This window comes from Fringilla coelebs (genome assembly GCF_963513975.1).
Source record: "Fringilla coelebs genome assembly, chromosome: 5".
NCBI lineage: Eukaryota > Metazoa > Chordata > Aves > Passeriformes > Fringillidae > Fringilla > Fringilla coelebs.
In genome coordinates, this window is record NC_140033.1 from 23,897,729 (window position 1) to 23,914,257 (window position 16,529).

Below are 16,529 nucleotides of genomic sequence, written 5' to 3' on the forward strand. Positions count from 1 at the left end.
AGAAGTTATCACTTCATTGACATAAAAAGAAGTACAAGCAATTAAATCAGTTTTGATTCTGGAACAAAGAATGAAAATAGCTTCTGAACAGGGTCTTGACTGACCTTCTCATTTGCTGTGATTTCTGCATGGTGTGTCTTCATTGTCCTTCACTTAAATTCCTGTTTGCTGTGAGTAGAGTTGTTTCTACTTGTGGGTTTGGCATCTTTTTCCCTGCTACCCTGCCTACCCTCCATGGAGGAAGCAGTTACCAAGCACACTTCAGTTTGATTTTTTTTTATTTCTGTTTTTATAACAAACATTGTGCAGTCCTTCTAACTCTTTAATCCGTCAGTAACGCTTTTGCATTTTCGTTGTTTGTGGTTTAAGATACACTGTTGTTTTCTTTCTAAGGACCATGTTTCTGTTACATCATAAGATCATGAGTGAATTTGTAATGTAATCTTTGTGAAAATACTTGTCTATATTTTTTTTTCATTTTACACTTCTTCAGAGGTAAACCCTGAATTATTCAGTCTCTTGGATATTGTGTTTCTCTTTTATGAAAAGACTGATTAATACTTGAAACTTAATTTTCTTTTTGTAGGTTGAGAAGGAAAAAAACAAAGAAAGATGTTTCAATATGCAGACTGTGGCAAAAGAGGAAAATGTTGATAAATTAAATACACCAGCAGGCAACATTACTAATCAGCAAATGAAAGAAAAGCTTACACTAAGGAAGAATGACTCTTTGAAAATGGAGGATGAAAACACTACAGAAGAAAAAGTCAACAAGAATTTTTCACCTGAGGAGAGGTCAGAAATTATTAAAATGCCAATGAAAGTAGAAACTAAAGACGTGAAATCTAATTCATATTTGTAGGATTACTTAAGTATCTTTTAAGTTTTCTAATATTGTTCTAGTTGAAGCAGTTTCTTTGATGCTGAAAGCAATATTGACTAGGCTGCTGCTTCATAAACATTTAAGAGAAACACTTTTAGGAAGAGGGAAAAGATACTGCCAAATGAATATTAAAAGTTTGAAGGAGGCATTGATATTTTTATGAAATCCTAAGCAGGAGGGTATTTCTGTCTATCCCTCAAAGGAATCTCTGCTCTTAATACGTCCTTTAATATGGATATAAGTTACTGCCTGAATCTCATTCAGGTTCCACATTCCCCCCTCATTCCTAGGGCAAGGTTTTTTAAAAACTTTTAAATACTCCACAGTCCTTCGAGTTAAGTCTGTGTTTTATCAGAGATATTTTTCATCTCAGTTGTTTCTGGACATCATATTATGTTTGTTTCAAAGAAATATTTTCTGTAAAGTTACTCAATTGGTAATTTTTTTTTTCTGTTTAATGTAGTGAACTTGCCCTGAAGCATGACATTGCAAAGAACAATAAAGGACAGACTTCAAAGCAGAAGGTTAATCAGCAGATGGGCTCTTCCAGTGGGAATAATTTTCAAGTACTAGATGATAGCACTTCCAGTGAAACATCTCAAGAGGAAGGAAGGTAGTGAATATAAGAAATGTTATAAATAAAACTTATTTAATCATAAAAATTGACCTAAGGCTCAAGGTAAGTTTATTGTAAACCTGATGTGCACAGTGGTTTTTTGTTCCTTCATCTAACAATCCTTTGTGTTCCAAAACACAACCTTTTTGCTTTATGTGCTTTGAACATCTTACCAAGTTCATTATAAAGACAATGTGCACAAGTGCTGAAAGATTACCTGAAGGTCAGTGCATATGTAAACATATATTTTCAAAAAGGGAGAAGAGAGACTTACACAAGAACAAAGTTGCTATTTCATCACATCCATCTTAGGGCTTGAGTTTTTTTCATTTTATTTTTTGTTCTTCATCAGTATATCCTCTTGACTTCTTGCCTACTCAGACATAAGTGTGAGGGGCAAAATGAGAAACAGAAATTGTCAACCGGGTACAAGCTCTGTCCAGCAATAGCTAACCACTGATGTGTTGTCGACACTATTTTGGTCAGAAATGTAACACATAGCATTGTGTGGGCTGCTCTGAAGAAAATTAACTTCACTCCAGTCAGCCTAAGTACACTAAAGAATCTAAAATTACAGTTGTTTGACCTTAAGGGAAAGAGTCTAAATACTGAAGAGAACTAAACCTCTAGTATTAAACAGGGAATGCACATAACTATGTATATCTCAATGTCTGTAGCTGTATGATTCCTGTCACTTTGAGTAAACAGTTATTTCAATTTTTTGCTTAATAGCTTGTGAAAAATATAATCTCCCAATAAGGCTGATAATTTTTTTCCAGTATTCACCTACATCTGAAAAAACTCCAGTATTAAATTTCAATTCCCTACTGAAATTACATTTTCAAAACAACTTTAGATATTGTTCTTAATACAAGATAAACATTCCAGAACTGAAATATATTTCTGTTTTCCAGACCTGCAGCAAAAGCAGCGAGTGAAAAGAACAAGGTACTGTAAAATTGGTTTCTTGATAAAGTTTTATCAGCTTTTAATCACTCAGATGGAACCAGTCAGATATGAACTGTGAATGAAAGAATGAGTCATTCATGTATCTGTAATATTACATAGTTGTATACAGAAAATACTGTACTGTTTGTAGGTCAGCATACAAATGGATGTAACTGATGACCTCGATTTAACTCACTCATCTGACACAACATCAGAGGACATCAAATTACCAACATCCACCTACAAAGAGGCTGTGTTGCTCTTAGAACAGCTTACCGTGGATCATACAGGTATGTTCTAAAGTCACTTTTTGCTCAGATCTTACAAGTTTCTCTTTTGAAACATGGTTTCTTCATGTGCACACCTAGGTATCTTGGTTCATTTATATTTAGGATAACGCCTCCTCACCGCCTTCTTCGTCGCTGACCCATGTGGGTACAGACCAGCAGTTTTCCTATTTCTTTCCTTTGCCTTTGCCTGAGTGGTGGTTTTTTCCTCTAAATATATTTTTATGAGGTGCCACCAGCATGGCTGAAAGGCTCAGTTGTGCCCTGCAGTTGGTCCATTGTCTGTCTGGCATGCAGCAACCCCTGGCCTCTTCTCACAGAGAACTCCCACTGCCTTTCTTCAATCTTCCCACTACCAAAACTTTATCACCTACACCAAATCAAATAATTTACACATTAGAAAGTATTTAGTATATGTGCAACTTTGTCTTCTCTATCTCAAAATAGGTTCTGCTATTTTACTGAAAATTCAAAACATACTTCTTAAATATGAACAAATAATAGAGCATGAAAAAAATCGGTATGCAGCGGTCTGGAGAGAAGTAAGAAGACTGAAAAGTGAAAAGGAGGAATCAAAATTAATAGCAGAAGAGACTCAAGATTTGAAATCCATATTGGCTCATCAAGAAGTGGAATGGAAAAGTGATATCCAAAGCCTCAAGTGTGTAATCTTGTGTTCTGATAAAGTGTTACCTTGTAACAGTATATTTACCTAGATAAACTTAAAAGTGATAAAATAGTTAATAGTTTATTTCTATGTACTATTAATGTGATACCATGGATAATGGAATGATGATAGCATTCTTTAAAAAGTTAAAAATTAGAGTAAAAATATAAAATCTGAAAATATTTAACATTTTTATGATTTGAGATGTTTCTGGAAGTTCGTAGTGTAGAATATTTAATTTTTATATCAGTGCTTTAGTTTCTCAACTATACTGTTAATTCCCAGGTTTACTTTGAAACAAGAAGAGGAAAAAAGGCTCAGAGTAGAAACACTATATGAGAAAACAAAAGAAAACCTCAGAAGGAAAGAAGAGCAATATTGTAAAGAGATGGAGGAGAAACAGCGACTTGAGTTACAATCAAGGAATTTAGAAATGGAGTTAGTAACACTGAGAAAGCTCTTCAAACAGGTATATTAGATAATGACTTAAACACTTGTCATCTTATTTTTTTGCTTCTTTTTAATTAGTGTTGTATTCCAGTATGCCTAAAGAAAAGGCACTTTTTTCATGGAAGAGGTATTGGGTAACTATTGCCAGATTTTGTGAACAGCTGGTTTCCAAGTAGTGTGTTCCCTTTTTTTTTTGTTTGTATTTCAAAGCCTAACTTTGAGTTATTTTTCAAAATTATTACAAAATAATAATTAAAATAACTAAATTATTTTGTATTTCTTCTTAATTTTCAGAAGAAAATTAAAATTTATAAATGGATTATTGTAACTGGGGAAAGCAAAAATTTAAAAGAATAAAAGGGAGAGTGGGACAATATTGTTAGCTTTGATTTTTCTGAAGGTGCCAAGTAATTTAATTGTATTATTGTAGGTTGAAGATGAGCGTGATGAAACACAGAGACAGCTCTCTCAGGAAAAGAGTGCCAGAGCCCTGCAAGAAGGCATTTTGAACAACCACCTTTGGAGACAAAAGGAACTAGAGGAAGAGACAAGAAGAACTATAGGAAAAAGTTCAGATGTAAGGAGATTTTTTTTCTAATTAATTCAGTTTCACCATGTTTGCTCTAAAGTTATAATAAAATTTATAATTTTTTTCTGCTTCTTGATGGATTATTTACAGTGTAATTTTACTGTGCAAATACCTCTTCTGTTTTCCCTTATGTTTTTAAAATGCTGGAAAGCAGTATCCGTGCTGTATGTACAAGTAGAAAGCTAAAAGAAAACTCTAATTATGCCATTTTTTAAACTGTCTTGTTTTCATTTCCTTGACATTTTATCATCACTTTTTAAGGTTTCTAGCAGTGAAACATCTAGCTACCTACATCCAGATTGACCAGGAAGGAAGTTTACACTCTGTGTTCCCATTACTTAGGGTTTTAAAAATTATTTATTCCCTTATCAAATGTGAAGTATGAAGTTCTGTTCCACCTCTACATATTAAAGTTTTCTGAAGGAAGATCAGCAATAAATTAAACTCTCAATACTAGTTAAAATGATTGAAGGAGAATAAGCAATCATGGACACTATTTAAAAAAAAAAGTCTTGAAGTTTAATGAATTTATTAAGAATGTGAAATTCTTGGAAGAATTATTTGTTCTTGGCTGTACTGCCCAATAAATATAGGGTGAATATGTTTACATGGAAAATAATTTGTATGATAAACAGGCACTATACAAGACTCTTGCATTCCAGCGATGATTCAGCTGTATAGCAAACTATCAGTAATGCCAAAAAAAGTGTCAAGAAGACATTTTAAAAGAAAAATACCCTTTTTAGCCTGGTAAACAGAGATTTTACCAGATCGGTAACTCAGCTAAATTAATTTAAAAAGGGAATATTTTAAAGGCATGCACACACAAGAAAGCACTGTTATTTTATAAGCTTTATACCTGAAATATTTTTAATAATTTTATTATTTAGTTGCTGGTTTACAGAAAAAAAGGCATTTGACATATGTATTTGACTTGTTTATTTATGGATGTGTTACGCCTTCATTCTATGCCTGCTTTGGACACATGCACTGGTTCATAGAGTAGCTTATGTCTTATCTAAAATTTCATTCTCATCTTTGCAGTCATGTTGCAGTGTTAGAAACATTAAAATGCAGTTTAATGCTGAAGTGGTTTTGTAGATTTATTTCCCACCTGGATATTTATTTATGTTCCCTGTCATTCAGGAATCCGACACTGAGAGAGAAAAGGATCTGTTGTACAAAAATCAGTTACTGCAAGATGAGATTGCCATGCTAAGACTAGAACTTGATCAAATAAGACTTAGGCACCAGGAGGAAGAAGGAAAATATTTAGAGGAAAATGAGACCTTGAAAGAAAAAAATGAAGATCTCCAAAAAGAACTTAAGCTGAATGAGGAAACCTTAACGCAAACAGTTTTTCAGTACAATGGACAACTGAACTTACTAAAGACAGAATCTGCAATGCTAACTTCCAAACTTGAGCAGACAAAAGAAAGCAAAGACAGGCTAGAGACAGAAATTGAATCATTTCGTTCCCGCTTGAACTCTACTGTTCAAGAACTTGAACGTCACCAGTCATCAAGAAGCGATGTTGAACGAACCTTTCAGAGAGAACGTGATGAATGGCTTCGCTTGCAAGACAAGCTCCATCATGACCTCTCAGATGTGCGAGAAGCCAACAAGAGCTTGTCTCAGCAGCTGAGTAAAGCTGAAAGCAAAGCTAATAGTCTAGAAAATGAGCTTCACCAGTTAAGACAAACACTCAGAGAGAAAACATTGCTTTTAGAAATGACACAAAAAGAATTAAGTCAAACCCAGTGTCAGGCAAAGGAATATGATCATGCTCGACAGCTTGAGAAAGACCAAGTAAACAAACTTATAATAAAGCAGGAATCCATGCAGGAGCGATTGGCCCAGCTCCAGAGTGAAAACCATTTGCTCCGTCAGCAGCTGGAAGATCTGCAGAACAAGGGGATCATCAAAGAAAAAGTAGTTAACGATGTGCAAGATCGGTTTAATGATATTGTCAACAAACTCAGAGCTGACACTGAGAAGCAAATTTACCTAGTGGAAGAGAGAAACAAGGAATTAAATGCCAGGTGTATTGATTTAAAAGAACAAGTCTTCAAATATGAGACTGACAAAGTAGAGAGAGAGGTAAAATACAGACTTACAGCAATTTAAAGTTTTTCAGTTCTTGAAATTATTTTGTTTCTAAAGTGTATCAGATATAAGCCATATGCATGGGACCAGATAATGCTCATCTGTTCTGGTTTGTTATGTTTCTCTTGGAATTGGAAGGGTTTGGTAAATGGGCTGTTATATCTGAGCTCATATCTGAGCAGAGAGCAGGAAAAAGATATCCAAGTCTGCTTTGATCAAGAAAGGTGATTCTTCTGTAGAACTTCTTTCATCTCTTTTTCTTAGACTATTTTTTGCCCTATAGAATTGGTTTAGGTATTTGATTATTTTTTTTAGTATTGCACTGATGACACAAATAAGAGTGACGTAAAAGGAAGGCTGATCCAATGTGACAGTTGAGAAATGAAGACGCAGATGAGTGAATGGTGTGAGATGCACTTATATTAAGTTTCTGTAGAGGAAAAACACTGCTTTTCCCTAAGTTGCTATCAAAATTGAAGAATATTTTAGTGTCCAGGTATTAATTTATTAATATTTTGGGGGCTCTAAGAGGTCTGTCTAGAGAATGCATCATTATCTGTGTTCCTAGGAGTAGGTAGGGTATTCTGTAATGACAGTGTTCTGGCCAATTTCATGTAGAGTAATGACTTAAAAATTGCCTTACCCATTTTGTTTAATCTCCCTTACCTTCTAGAAAATAGGAGCTAATAAAAGTCAGTATTTAGACACATTGGTGTTCAGTTTGTCACCTTTAATGATTTGGACAGTGATTTAAAATTACACTTCCTTCTTCCTAACAAGTCCAGAATCTTTGAGTGAGATAAATATAGGCATATGTGAGATAAATGAAGAATGAAGCAGTTATCAGTTACTGTGTGGGGAGAGAACTCCAGCAATACTGTCAGTCATTTTAACCTGAGAATTGCTGTGTATTCTTCATACCAAAACAACAGGTTCCCTCTGAAAATACTACATCTATGTAACAGCATGAACTATCCAGGTTTTAGCAAACCTAATATGTCAGTATAAAGGCAGTTGTTATTCTAAAACATACTTATTAAGACGGCTGGATGAGGATGATTCAACATATTCTTAGAGTATATCTAAAAAGAGCTTTTAGATGTAGATATTCATTTAATTATATTTGTAAAATGTAGGAATAGAACAAAGAATGATGTGATATCAAATCCTGCCTTTGGTCAACAAAATAGTATTTGCAGTCAGATTATGGCTCTTGCATCCCAACAGATTTCTTTAGATTATGTTAGTAAAATTCACATGATTGCAGTGTGTGCTTATGCATGGTTTCAAGAAGATCTTTTTTATGTTTTAGGAAACAAAAATCCTCATGAATAGCTGCTGACAGTTTGGGGGTGCTCAGCTGAGAAAGATGGAGAGGTGATTGTCTGTGCACATGCCTGCTGGTGACAGACAATTTCACTTGAGTTCAATCCAAAGACAAGTCTAACTCTATAAGCAAATAAGTCAAAGTAAAGACATTTTTCATGTTCTTAACAGCTTTATTCATGCTCATTTAATTGTTTCATTAGGGTATGATCAGACAGCTGCAGCAGGAGCTTGCTGATGCTCTTAAAAAGCAATCTATGTCAGAAGCTTCACTCGAAGTTACTACGCGCTACCGCAGTGACCTGGAGGAGGACAAGCTGCGCTTGCAAAAAGACTTGGAAAAGGCTAAAACCAAGGTTCATAATGTCTATAATTATATGAATAAATCTTAGGGTGGCTGTTAAAAGTAGGATTGGATGTTGTCCTAAAACCCCAGGAAAAAAATTAAACAGGATAAATTTAATGATGTGGGAATCAATTGCATTATTTTATAAACTTGGTGTCCACATCTTTGACATGTGGACATTATGCCCTAACTTAGACAAAATTTTTTATTTGCGAAGGTGCTTTCCACAATAAATTTCTGTCTATATTTATGCCCTGTTACCTTTGGTTTAGCCAAGCAGATTGTCTGATTTCTGAAGAACAGTAGAAATATTGGACTGCTGTGTTTGGATATTTTTATGCTCTTGCTTTCCCCCTGCCCCCACTCCCCCCACACTGCCCTGTCACCAGGTAACACATCAAATTCTGAATGCTTTTATAACTTATTCTGCATCTTTCCCCTTTGGCCCTTGCCATCCTTAAGTGGCTTTCCTGCAAGGGAAATATAAGCTATTTCTGAATTAGGGACTACCTTTCACAGTGTTTTTCCAAGGTATGGATATATAGAGGCCTTGGAGTTCTAAAAGGAAAATAATTTAAAATCTGATCCTTATGAGGGATTTGTGAATTCACTACAGACAGATAAACTTCTTAATTTATGTTTTCACAGAGGAGCAAGCAAGTGAATACAAAGAGCATCCTAAGTCACCAAAAGAGTCAGAGAAGCAGTGTCAGTGCTTAGAACTGTGCTCTTGGAAATCCATGGAGGGATGGGAGAGGCTGCTGTAGAAGACTAGGAAGTAACAAAGCTTCTGTTCATTTGCTAGTAGAAGATTTAAAAGTTGAGATGATTACAGTTCTTTGGGCAGAGGGCATGGGCAGATATCTGCAACATGTGAATCCTTGGGCAGCAGCTGACTGCCCTGTATAAAAGCTCACCTGACAACTGCGAACTCTTTCTGTGATTTTACAGTTGCGGGAGGTAGAAGAAAAGTATCTTCAGTCTGAGCATTGTGTTCGTGACTTGAAGACTGCCTTGGATGGTAAGGAAAGAGAAGCAACAGCTTCTGCCCAGAAACTGCAGGACCAGCTGTTGGCATCTTCTGAGACTAACACTACTATAAAACAACTGGAAGAACATGTGCAACAGTAAGAGAACACAGTGGGGCGAGGTATCTGTCACTTGCAGGGATTGGCTGGAAACCACAGCATAGATAGGTAGCCTTGTTGTGTCACATCAAATTATTAAGATTATGAAGAATGTTCTTGTTTCTTATTATTTTGCACTGTTCTTTTGGAATTGGTGCTCTGGCAGATTTTTATAACAAGACCTGTATTTCTTTTTAAGCCTTGAAATTGAAAACACCAAATTGGAAGCCACTGTCCAGCAACAAAGCAACAGAATTGAAGTCCTGCAGAGAGACCTGCAAGCCTCTGCCTCAGTAAGCTGCTCATAAATTTCTCTCTTGGAGACTCCTGAGCCTAGTTACCTATTTCTCTGGGGAAATTTTATGGTGAGGTTTTCCTGGAGAGCCAAGGGGAGCTCAGTGCATGCATTTTTCTGAAGAGGCTGCTAGGAAAGCAGCCTGCTCTAGTTTCCAGCCATCCAGCTTTGAAAATTTAACCATGCTATAGCAAGTCAAACATAACACTCTAAAAGGTAAGGATTTGACAGCAATACACTGGTGTAACTGTTGTCTGCTTTAGACCCTTCATAACATCAGATGCTGCTTTGGGGACTGCAGTGTGTTCCGTTTAAGGTATTCATCAAGTTTATTGGTGGAAATTCCACAGGGTATATTGATGCCAAGCCCTTTGTGCCAGAGATCTGGCTGACATCATCAGACTGAAACAAAAATTACATGTCCCAGTGCTTTTGCTGTGCACAATTACTTTTTCTTTGGTTACTTGCCGTGTGTCTGTTCTTGTGAAACAGTGAAGAGGACTGCTTGTGGTATCTGCAAAACTCAGTGTGAGCCTTGGAATTTACCACACTACTACACAGTGGTTGATTTTAGCTCGGATAAGGTGCTAACATCTGTGGCCTGAATTAAGTGATTTTTGTTGTTGTTGTTGTTGGTTTTTTGTATTGTAGCCACTGAACTAGGGTTCTTGTTACAACTGTAGTTATCAATTATAGCTGAAGGTATTTTGAAAATCACTACATGTGATACTCAAACTTTGCGATGTTCTGATACTGTGACTGCCAGTGGGAAGGCAGTGACAAATCCTTCCACTTTGATTAATCGGGCATAAGTTTTAAGTGTACTGGGGATGAGAAAAGCTACTCCTGTCTGTTTTCACTGAAGATTCTTTATATCCTACATGGTCTTTTCTCTCTCTCTCTCTCTCTCTCTCTCTCTGTACATCAAATGGCAGAGGTGATGATTGCTAAGTTTTACAGTGGCGTCAAACTAAGTCTGTTCTGATCGTTGTTGCTGGGTGTAAATAGTGTAGGAATAAAGAGGTGAGGAGGTTTTGTGTAATACTTCTGTCAGTGAGGTGTAACTTCAATGTAGAAAGTGATAGTGTGCCTTCTTGCTTCTTGTAATGCTTCTGTAGGTTCATAACCGCCTGGAAGACTTGCTAATGAGCATACAGACAGCACAGGCAGCTGCAGAGGACCACCACAAGCAGGTACATGACAGGCTTCTGTGAATGACTGTTTTAGTCTTTGAATTTTTTGTGTATGGGTAATTGATGAAAAGATCATGTGGGCTGTGTAAGCACACAACTATTAAATACCCATCTGGTTTTAGGACAAGGCACCCTCAAGGGAAAAGGCTGTAAATTTCCTCATTTTTCTACTGCTGTGTTTTGTATGTGTTGTGTTGTGCAAGATAGTTGTGTTCATCAATGTGATTCATCTAATGAATTCTCTTCCCCATGCCACCTGCAGGGAGTGAGCTAGTGGCTGTGAAATGCTTAGCTGCCTACCAGGGTTAAGCCATAGCAGATGACTGATAGAGTGCATGTTGTGGACAGCATGGGCATCTGTGGTTGAAAGCTGAGAGAGGAGAGCAGAATTTACAGATCCATATTTTCTTTGTAATTTTGTCAGAGCTGGGCTTGAGGCCATGTCAGTTTTTGTTGTGAGACCCAGTGTTTTACCTCCTCTGTAAGGACTTGAGAAAGTAATACACCCTAAGGATTTTTTTTTACCTGAGAGTTTGTGTTAAGTGTTTTGTCACTTTCTGTAACCAGTAAGCATCTCTTGTTTTTTCATTTTTTTGTTTTTGTAATTTCCTTTTTTTCCTTTAAAAATACCACTAAAAGCATCTAGTCAACTTTCAATCTTTTTACTTGATCTGAATCAGCAAGTTGTATTCAACTCAAATGCATCTGTTAGGCAAATCTTTGTCCCTTTAGACAGAACCATCAATACCATTGTCAATTTCAAAACATTTTCTTGCTCTGAGTAGATTTACAGCTGTCACAGAAGCCATGAGGGTAAGGTGTATTCTGTGGTGGGCGCTAGAAAAGACTGCATTAGAAAGTATGTAATGAACTCTAGAGAACCTTTGGAAGAAAGCTGCAGGGTGATTTTGTGTGTGTGTGTTTGTTATTCCCCAAAGTTCAACCTCATCTAACCACCCCTATAGCATTAATTCTTTTTACCATTTTCTGTTCTTGGTTATGTTTCCCAAGCTGTGTTTTACATCCCACATTAACATTAACCATAGACATGGGATGGGGTGAGGAGAGAGTTTCCATTTACAGCTTTCTGTACCAGTGTTTTCTTTATGGTCACCTTAGTTTCTTCTTCTGTCATTGTTGCTTTTACAGGTGCAAAAGCAGAATGTGCTGGCTCTGACATCAAAGGACTTGCAGAGCATGTGGGAAGAGCAGTTTAAGTCAAGATCTAACCTCGAAGAGCGTGTTGCTCAACTTGACAGGGAAAAGGCAGACCTCTTTGAACAGGTAAATCCAGAAAATTCTCCAGAGACCTAAGCCAGTACCTGAGAGAACCACATTAACCTTTTGGTGGAGTTCTTAGATAAAGAGCATTTTTTTATTACCCCTGCCATTCAGGCTCTGGATATGTTGTGATTTGTGGATCATCCAGGAAGCAAATGAAAGCTATCTGGGTGTCTTCTGTAAGTTCTGGAGTGATTCTCTTTGGAAGAGTTCCTGGTATGGTTTGCATCAGTTGAACTTATCAAGCAGGGCTTCAGTTCCCCAGGTCTTTCTTGGATTCCTTCTGGCCATTTTCTGACCCCTTGTTTTCTGTGCAGGGTTGAAGTATTTCATTTTTCCAGTGCAGTGCAGGGAGTAGCACGAGCATGTTTTCAGGGTAGTGGATGCTTAAAAGCCTTCCAGAAAAACATAGTGAATGAGTTCTGGGGAAATGAACTAGTCCTTGAGAAAACAGAAATGGCTGACGGTTGCAATGGGGCAGTCTTTCCCTCTTTGTCTATGGAGGAATAAAGGAAGTAAAAAGCAACTAGCACATAAATAGCCAGAAAGAAGGGGTGGAAGGGAACAGTATATTGAAAAAATTCCCAAAGATCAAATTCCTCTGCCTGTTTATCAATAAAGATCCTGTAAAAGCTTTAGATTAGTTTGTATTCTTCCATGATAAGCATACCTAAATAATCCTTACTATGACTTGAGAACTCTTGAAAGTAGTCCAGCATCTTCTCCGCCTTTGTTTCAGTGGAGGCATCTATTTTTGTTCTTCAATATTGGCCCAGTTTGCTGTGAAACCTAACATGTAACTTGGCTAACGGAGATGGGCTGCAGCTTCTCCATGGAGAAAGCTAGAGACACATATTGCATGTAGCTTTTGTTCTTACGTGTTGTGTGTGTCACGTGTCTTTTCTGTTTTGAAAGTGTGAGAGTGAAAGAAAGAAAGTGAAGAAACTGATAGAGTTAAAACGCCCAGTTGAACTCCGTCTGGACCAAGAAATGAGACGAAACTTGGAATTGCAGAAAGATTTTAAGAGGTATGGCTTTTCAATATGGTGAAGAGATACCCCTGAAAGAAGTGCAGTTTTATTGAACTGTAATGTAAGAGTAGGTGCACATACTCTGTGAGCAAACTGAAGTCTTGTGTTAGTTCCTGCAAGGTACCTCTGTGCATGAGCCTATACTTACTTATAGCTGCAAGAGGAATTGCCAGTCCAGATTGCCCTGCAGTTCTCTGGAGGTGGGGAAGGTAGTCTTCATTTAATCTTTCCAGCTGAAATTTGGATGTGCCAGGTGATTTGTGGCACAGGAAGAGCAGGTTTTTTTATCATAAATTCCTGGTACTTTCAGGTATGTTAAAGATGAAGAAAGCTATTTCTACATGCCTTACTGGAGAGCATATGGAAAAGGTTGCTTATTCCTGTGTTTCATTGTTTTCTGAACTGATTTGCTATTTAGGTTGAAGAGACTTCTCAGTAGAGCTACAAAGAAAATAAAAGTATATGAGGAGAGAGAAATGGAGTCACAGCTTAATTTGAAGGGAGAAATGAAGAGCAGATATTCTGAAATGGTCAGTGAAGTTGATAGATTGAGAACCAAGGTGAGCTCTGCTTAATTTGGGGTTTGTTTGATTGTGGTGTTGCTTCTTTTTCAAACCTGTGTGAAGCTTTGCCTGTATTTCTTGTCATGTTGATGATTTGCTTTCCTTGGCTGTGTTTTTGATTTGATTGCTCTCTCTCTAGATGTTCTTGCTCTAGATGGTTTTTCTACTGTTAGAGAAGTAGGTGACTATAACTAATACTGATGTAGTTGTCCTTATGGGTAAAAATGCAATCCTTAAGTACAAAGCAGCATCTGCAGTGGCACCAGAAGGGCAGACTGTTATGCAGAGGAAGGACAAGCCAAGAATGGCAACAGGGCTGGCAAGGCCCATGACCTCATGGGCCAAGGAGCCATCATACAGGTGCTCACCAAGAAGAACAGAATAGGTCCTGTGACAGCAGGCGGGGTCAGCCAAGAGTGCACGGTCTCAGGGTGGGCCTTAGAGATGGGCAGTTCTGCTGTCCTACCAGGACGTCATGTTCATGGGTGAGAGGCAGGGGCTGAGTGTGCAGATGATAAATGCAGTCTCCATGGACAGCCCCTTTAGCAATGTTAATAGAATTCACTGCCTTTAGATGCCTCTGAGTTTCTTTTTTTTTTTTTTCCCACATACAGGTTGCTGAACTTTCCCAGCAGCTGGACATGGAGTCTAAAAAAAGCATGCAGCTAGAAGCCCAAAACCGGGATTTGCGAGAAGAGTTATCTACCCTGCATGGGAACTGTGAAAAACTGGAGAAGAGCAAATGCCAGCTGAAAGAAGAAGTGGCAAAACTCCAACATCACTTGGAGACTAACATGGTGGATCACAGCCAAATAGAACAGTATAAAAGAGAGGTTGATGAACGAGCAGGCCAAGAAATAAGACAAAAATTACAAGAAGTCAATCTGTTTTTGCAAGTGAGTGACTTTCTGATGTGCATCTGTAGGCACTCTGTAGACTTTGGTTGTGGTCACTGTTTTTTAGTGTTTTGCTTTGGGTGCCTGATTCTGTGTGTTAGCGCTGTACTTGTGTCTGTGCCAAAGGGCAGTGGGAAAAGGGCATATGGTTGGGCAGGAGTGCTCTTATGGTGTGTTATGTCCCTGAAGGCAGGTCCCTGAATCAAAAGCTATCCCAAGGTAGGTTTCCATTTTGCAGTGCTTGGGGCTGTCTCTGTCCATTGGTCTGCTTCTTCTCACTGTTCATGTTTGAAGAGGTGTTGCACCTTCCAGCTGTCACAGCCAGACCTACAGGTCCAGTTTTGTCCTTGTACAGGGGACAGTGCTCAGAAAACAAGTGACTGAAGTTGCAGGTGTGGAGATGAGGAGGAGGTGAGGCATCCTGCTAAGGTCTTTGAAGAATCCTGTTCTCCATGCCCTGTCCTACAGAGATAATGCCCTTTCATTAGAAGCTTTGAATAGCAGTACTGATTTGGGCTTTGTCCTGAGTCAAAAGAATTATTTACCCTTCAGGGTAAATAACTTGAGGGTTCTGCCTTGATTGCTGATGGTAGTGAAGAGGCACAGCTGCCTCTAAGCCAAGCTGGGCCCATGACCTTGGGTACATGCAGTTGACAGGTGGGGAGAGTTCTCTTTTACTTCATGGTGGTTGAAGGTGCACTGTCTCCTTCAGGCACAGGCAGCCTCCCAGGACAGACTAGAACACATCAGAGCAAGTCATCATGCTTCTCTGAGAAACCAGCTAAAAGACAGAATTAGAGATCTTGAATGTGAATTGGACAAGATAAAAAATACTCAACAAGACAGTACTTTTCCAAAAGAATGTGTACAGGCAGAAGTGGAAAAGTACAAGGAGCTGTATCTGGAAGAAGTGAAAACTAGACGATGCCTAGCAAAGAAACTGGAAAGGTAAGTCTCTGCTTTTTTTGGAGTGCTAATAAGAGACTCCTTTTTCCTCATGCGTATTTCTTGTTAATTCCTCTTCTGCACCTGGCCAATATTGAAAGCCTATGATGACATGTCTGTGGGAAAAGTACCTTAAGACCTTCCCATTTAGCAGGCCTTCATTTCTTTTTAGTGTTTCAACAGGAGCACAAGTGATCATGGCATTAACAGGATATTTTTCAAGTTGATGATTTTTTTAATTGGCTTTTTTTGCAAGTCTCTATAATTTCATCCTCTGTTACAACAGAAAAAATGAATTTCATGTCTTTATTGTTTGAATAAGGGTAAGCTTCTCAGAGAACAGATTTCTGTTCTGTGAAGGAAATATAGAAATTATCTTTTTTGGCTTCTGTTTAAGCAGTGGCTCTGAGCTTTGGGCTTTCCTTGGGAAGCCCAGAGTTGTTACAGAGGTGATGTGCCTTCCAGAAGAAGCTCTGTAAACACATGGCTTTCACAGAAGGCTTCGAAGCCCTCATGCTGAGCACTCCTAAGCGTTGGTAACGCTGCTCTTTGCACCTTGTGTGACGTCCTAGAAACAGGCCCTCCAAACAAGCTCAGGTCAAATGATGTACTACTTTTGGAGGTTCTTCATCTCAGAAGTCAAATAATAATCAAGGACCTGGAGAGTAACTTTGGGACAGTGTTGCTACTGAAGGTAACTGTTTGTGTCCTTCTAAATGTTTCAGAGCTAATGAGAGACTTGAAGAAGCCAATGCTAAGCTCCTCCGGGAGCGCCATAAAAGCAAATCATTAATCACAAGCAGCATCGTCAGCGGAGGTCTGGCTGCAACTCCAGTTCTGTATTCAACTGCACTGGGACATCTTGGCAACAATTTGGGATTGAGCAGAAGTCTCAGTCTAGGAGGAAGCTTCCTAACTCCAGCTGAGAACACATTATCCTCAAGAAACAGGGTTGCAGCCTTTGTGGCCAAGGTAAGCAT

The 16,529-nt window shown here is 38.1% G+C and overlaps 1 protein-coding gene across 1 annotated transcript in view; it reads left to right on the forward strand.

The window, feature by feature from the left end:
• ANKRD26 (ankyrin repeat domain containing 26) overlaps positions 1–16,529 on the forward strand; it is a gene marked incomplete at its 5' end in the record, with an annotated part of 46,546 nt that overhangs the window by 23,205 nt on the left and 6,812 nt on the right. The window contains 18 exons of the mRNA XM_084205432.1: positions 587–795; positions 1,347–1,496; positions 2,414–2,447; positions 2,599–2,737; positions 3,182–3,395; positions 3,687–3,870; positions 4,282–4,428; positions 5,587–6,540; positions 8,076–8,228; positions 9,170–9,345; positions 9,545–9,638; positions 10,759–10,833; positions 11,983–12,117; positions 13,030–13,142; positions 13,564–13,705; positions 14,323–14,604; positions 15,317–15,552; positions 16,275–16,521. Of these exons, the coding sequence (XP_084061558.1) occupies positions 587–795; positions 1,347–1,496; positions 2,414–2,447; positions 2,599–2,737; positions 3,182–3,395; positions 3,687–3,870; positions 4,282–4,428; positions 5,587–6,540; positions 8,076–8,228; positions 9,170–9,345; positions 9,545–9,638; positions 10,759–10,833; positions 11,983–12,117; positions 13,030–13,142; positions 13,564–13,705; positions 14,323–14,604; positions 15,317–15,552; positions 16,275–16,521 (3,684 nt within the window). The remainder of the gene's footprint in view (positions 1–586; positions 796–1,346; positions 1,497–2,413; positions 2,448–2,598; positions 2,738–3,181; positions 3,396–3,686; positions 3,871–4,281; positions 4,429–5,586; positions 6,541–8,075; positions 8,229–9,169; positions 9,346–9,544; positions 9,639–10,758; positions 10,834–11,982; positions 12,118–13,029; positions 13,143–13,563; positions 13,706–14,322; positions 14,605–15,316; positions 15,553–16,274; positions 16,522–16,529) is intronic.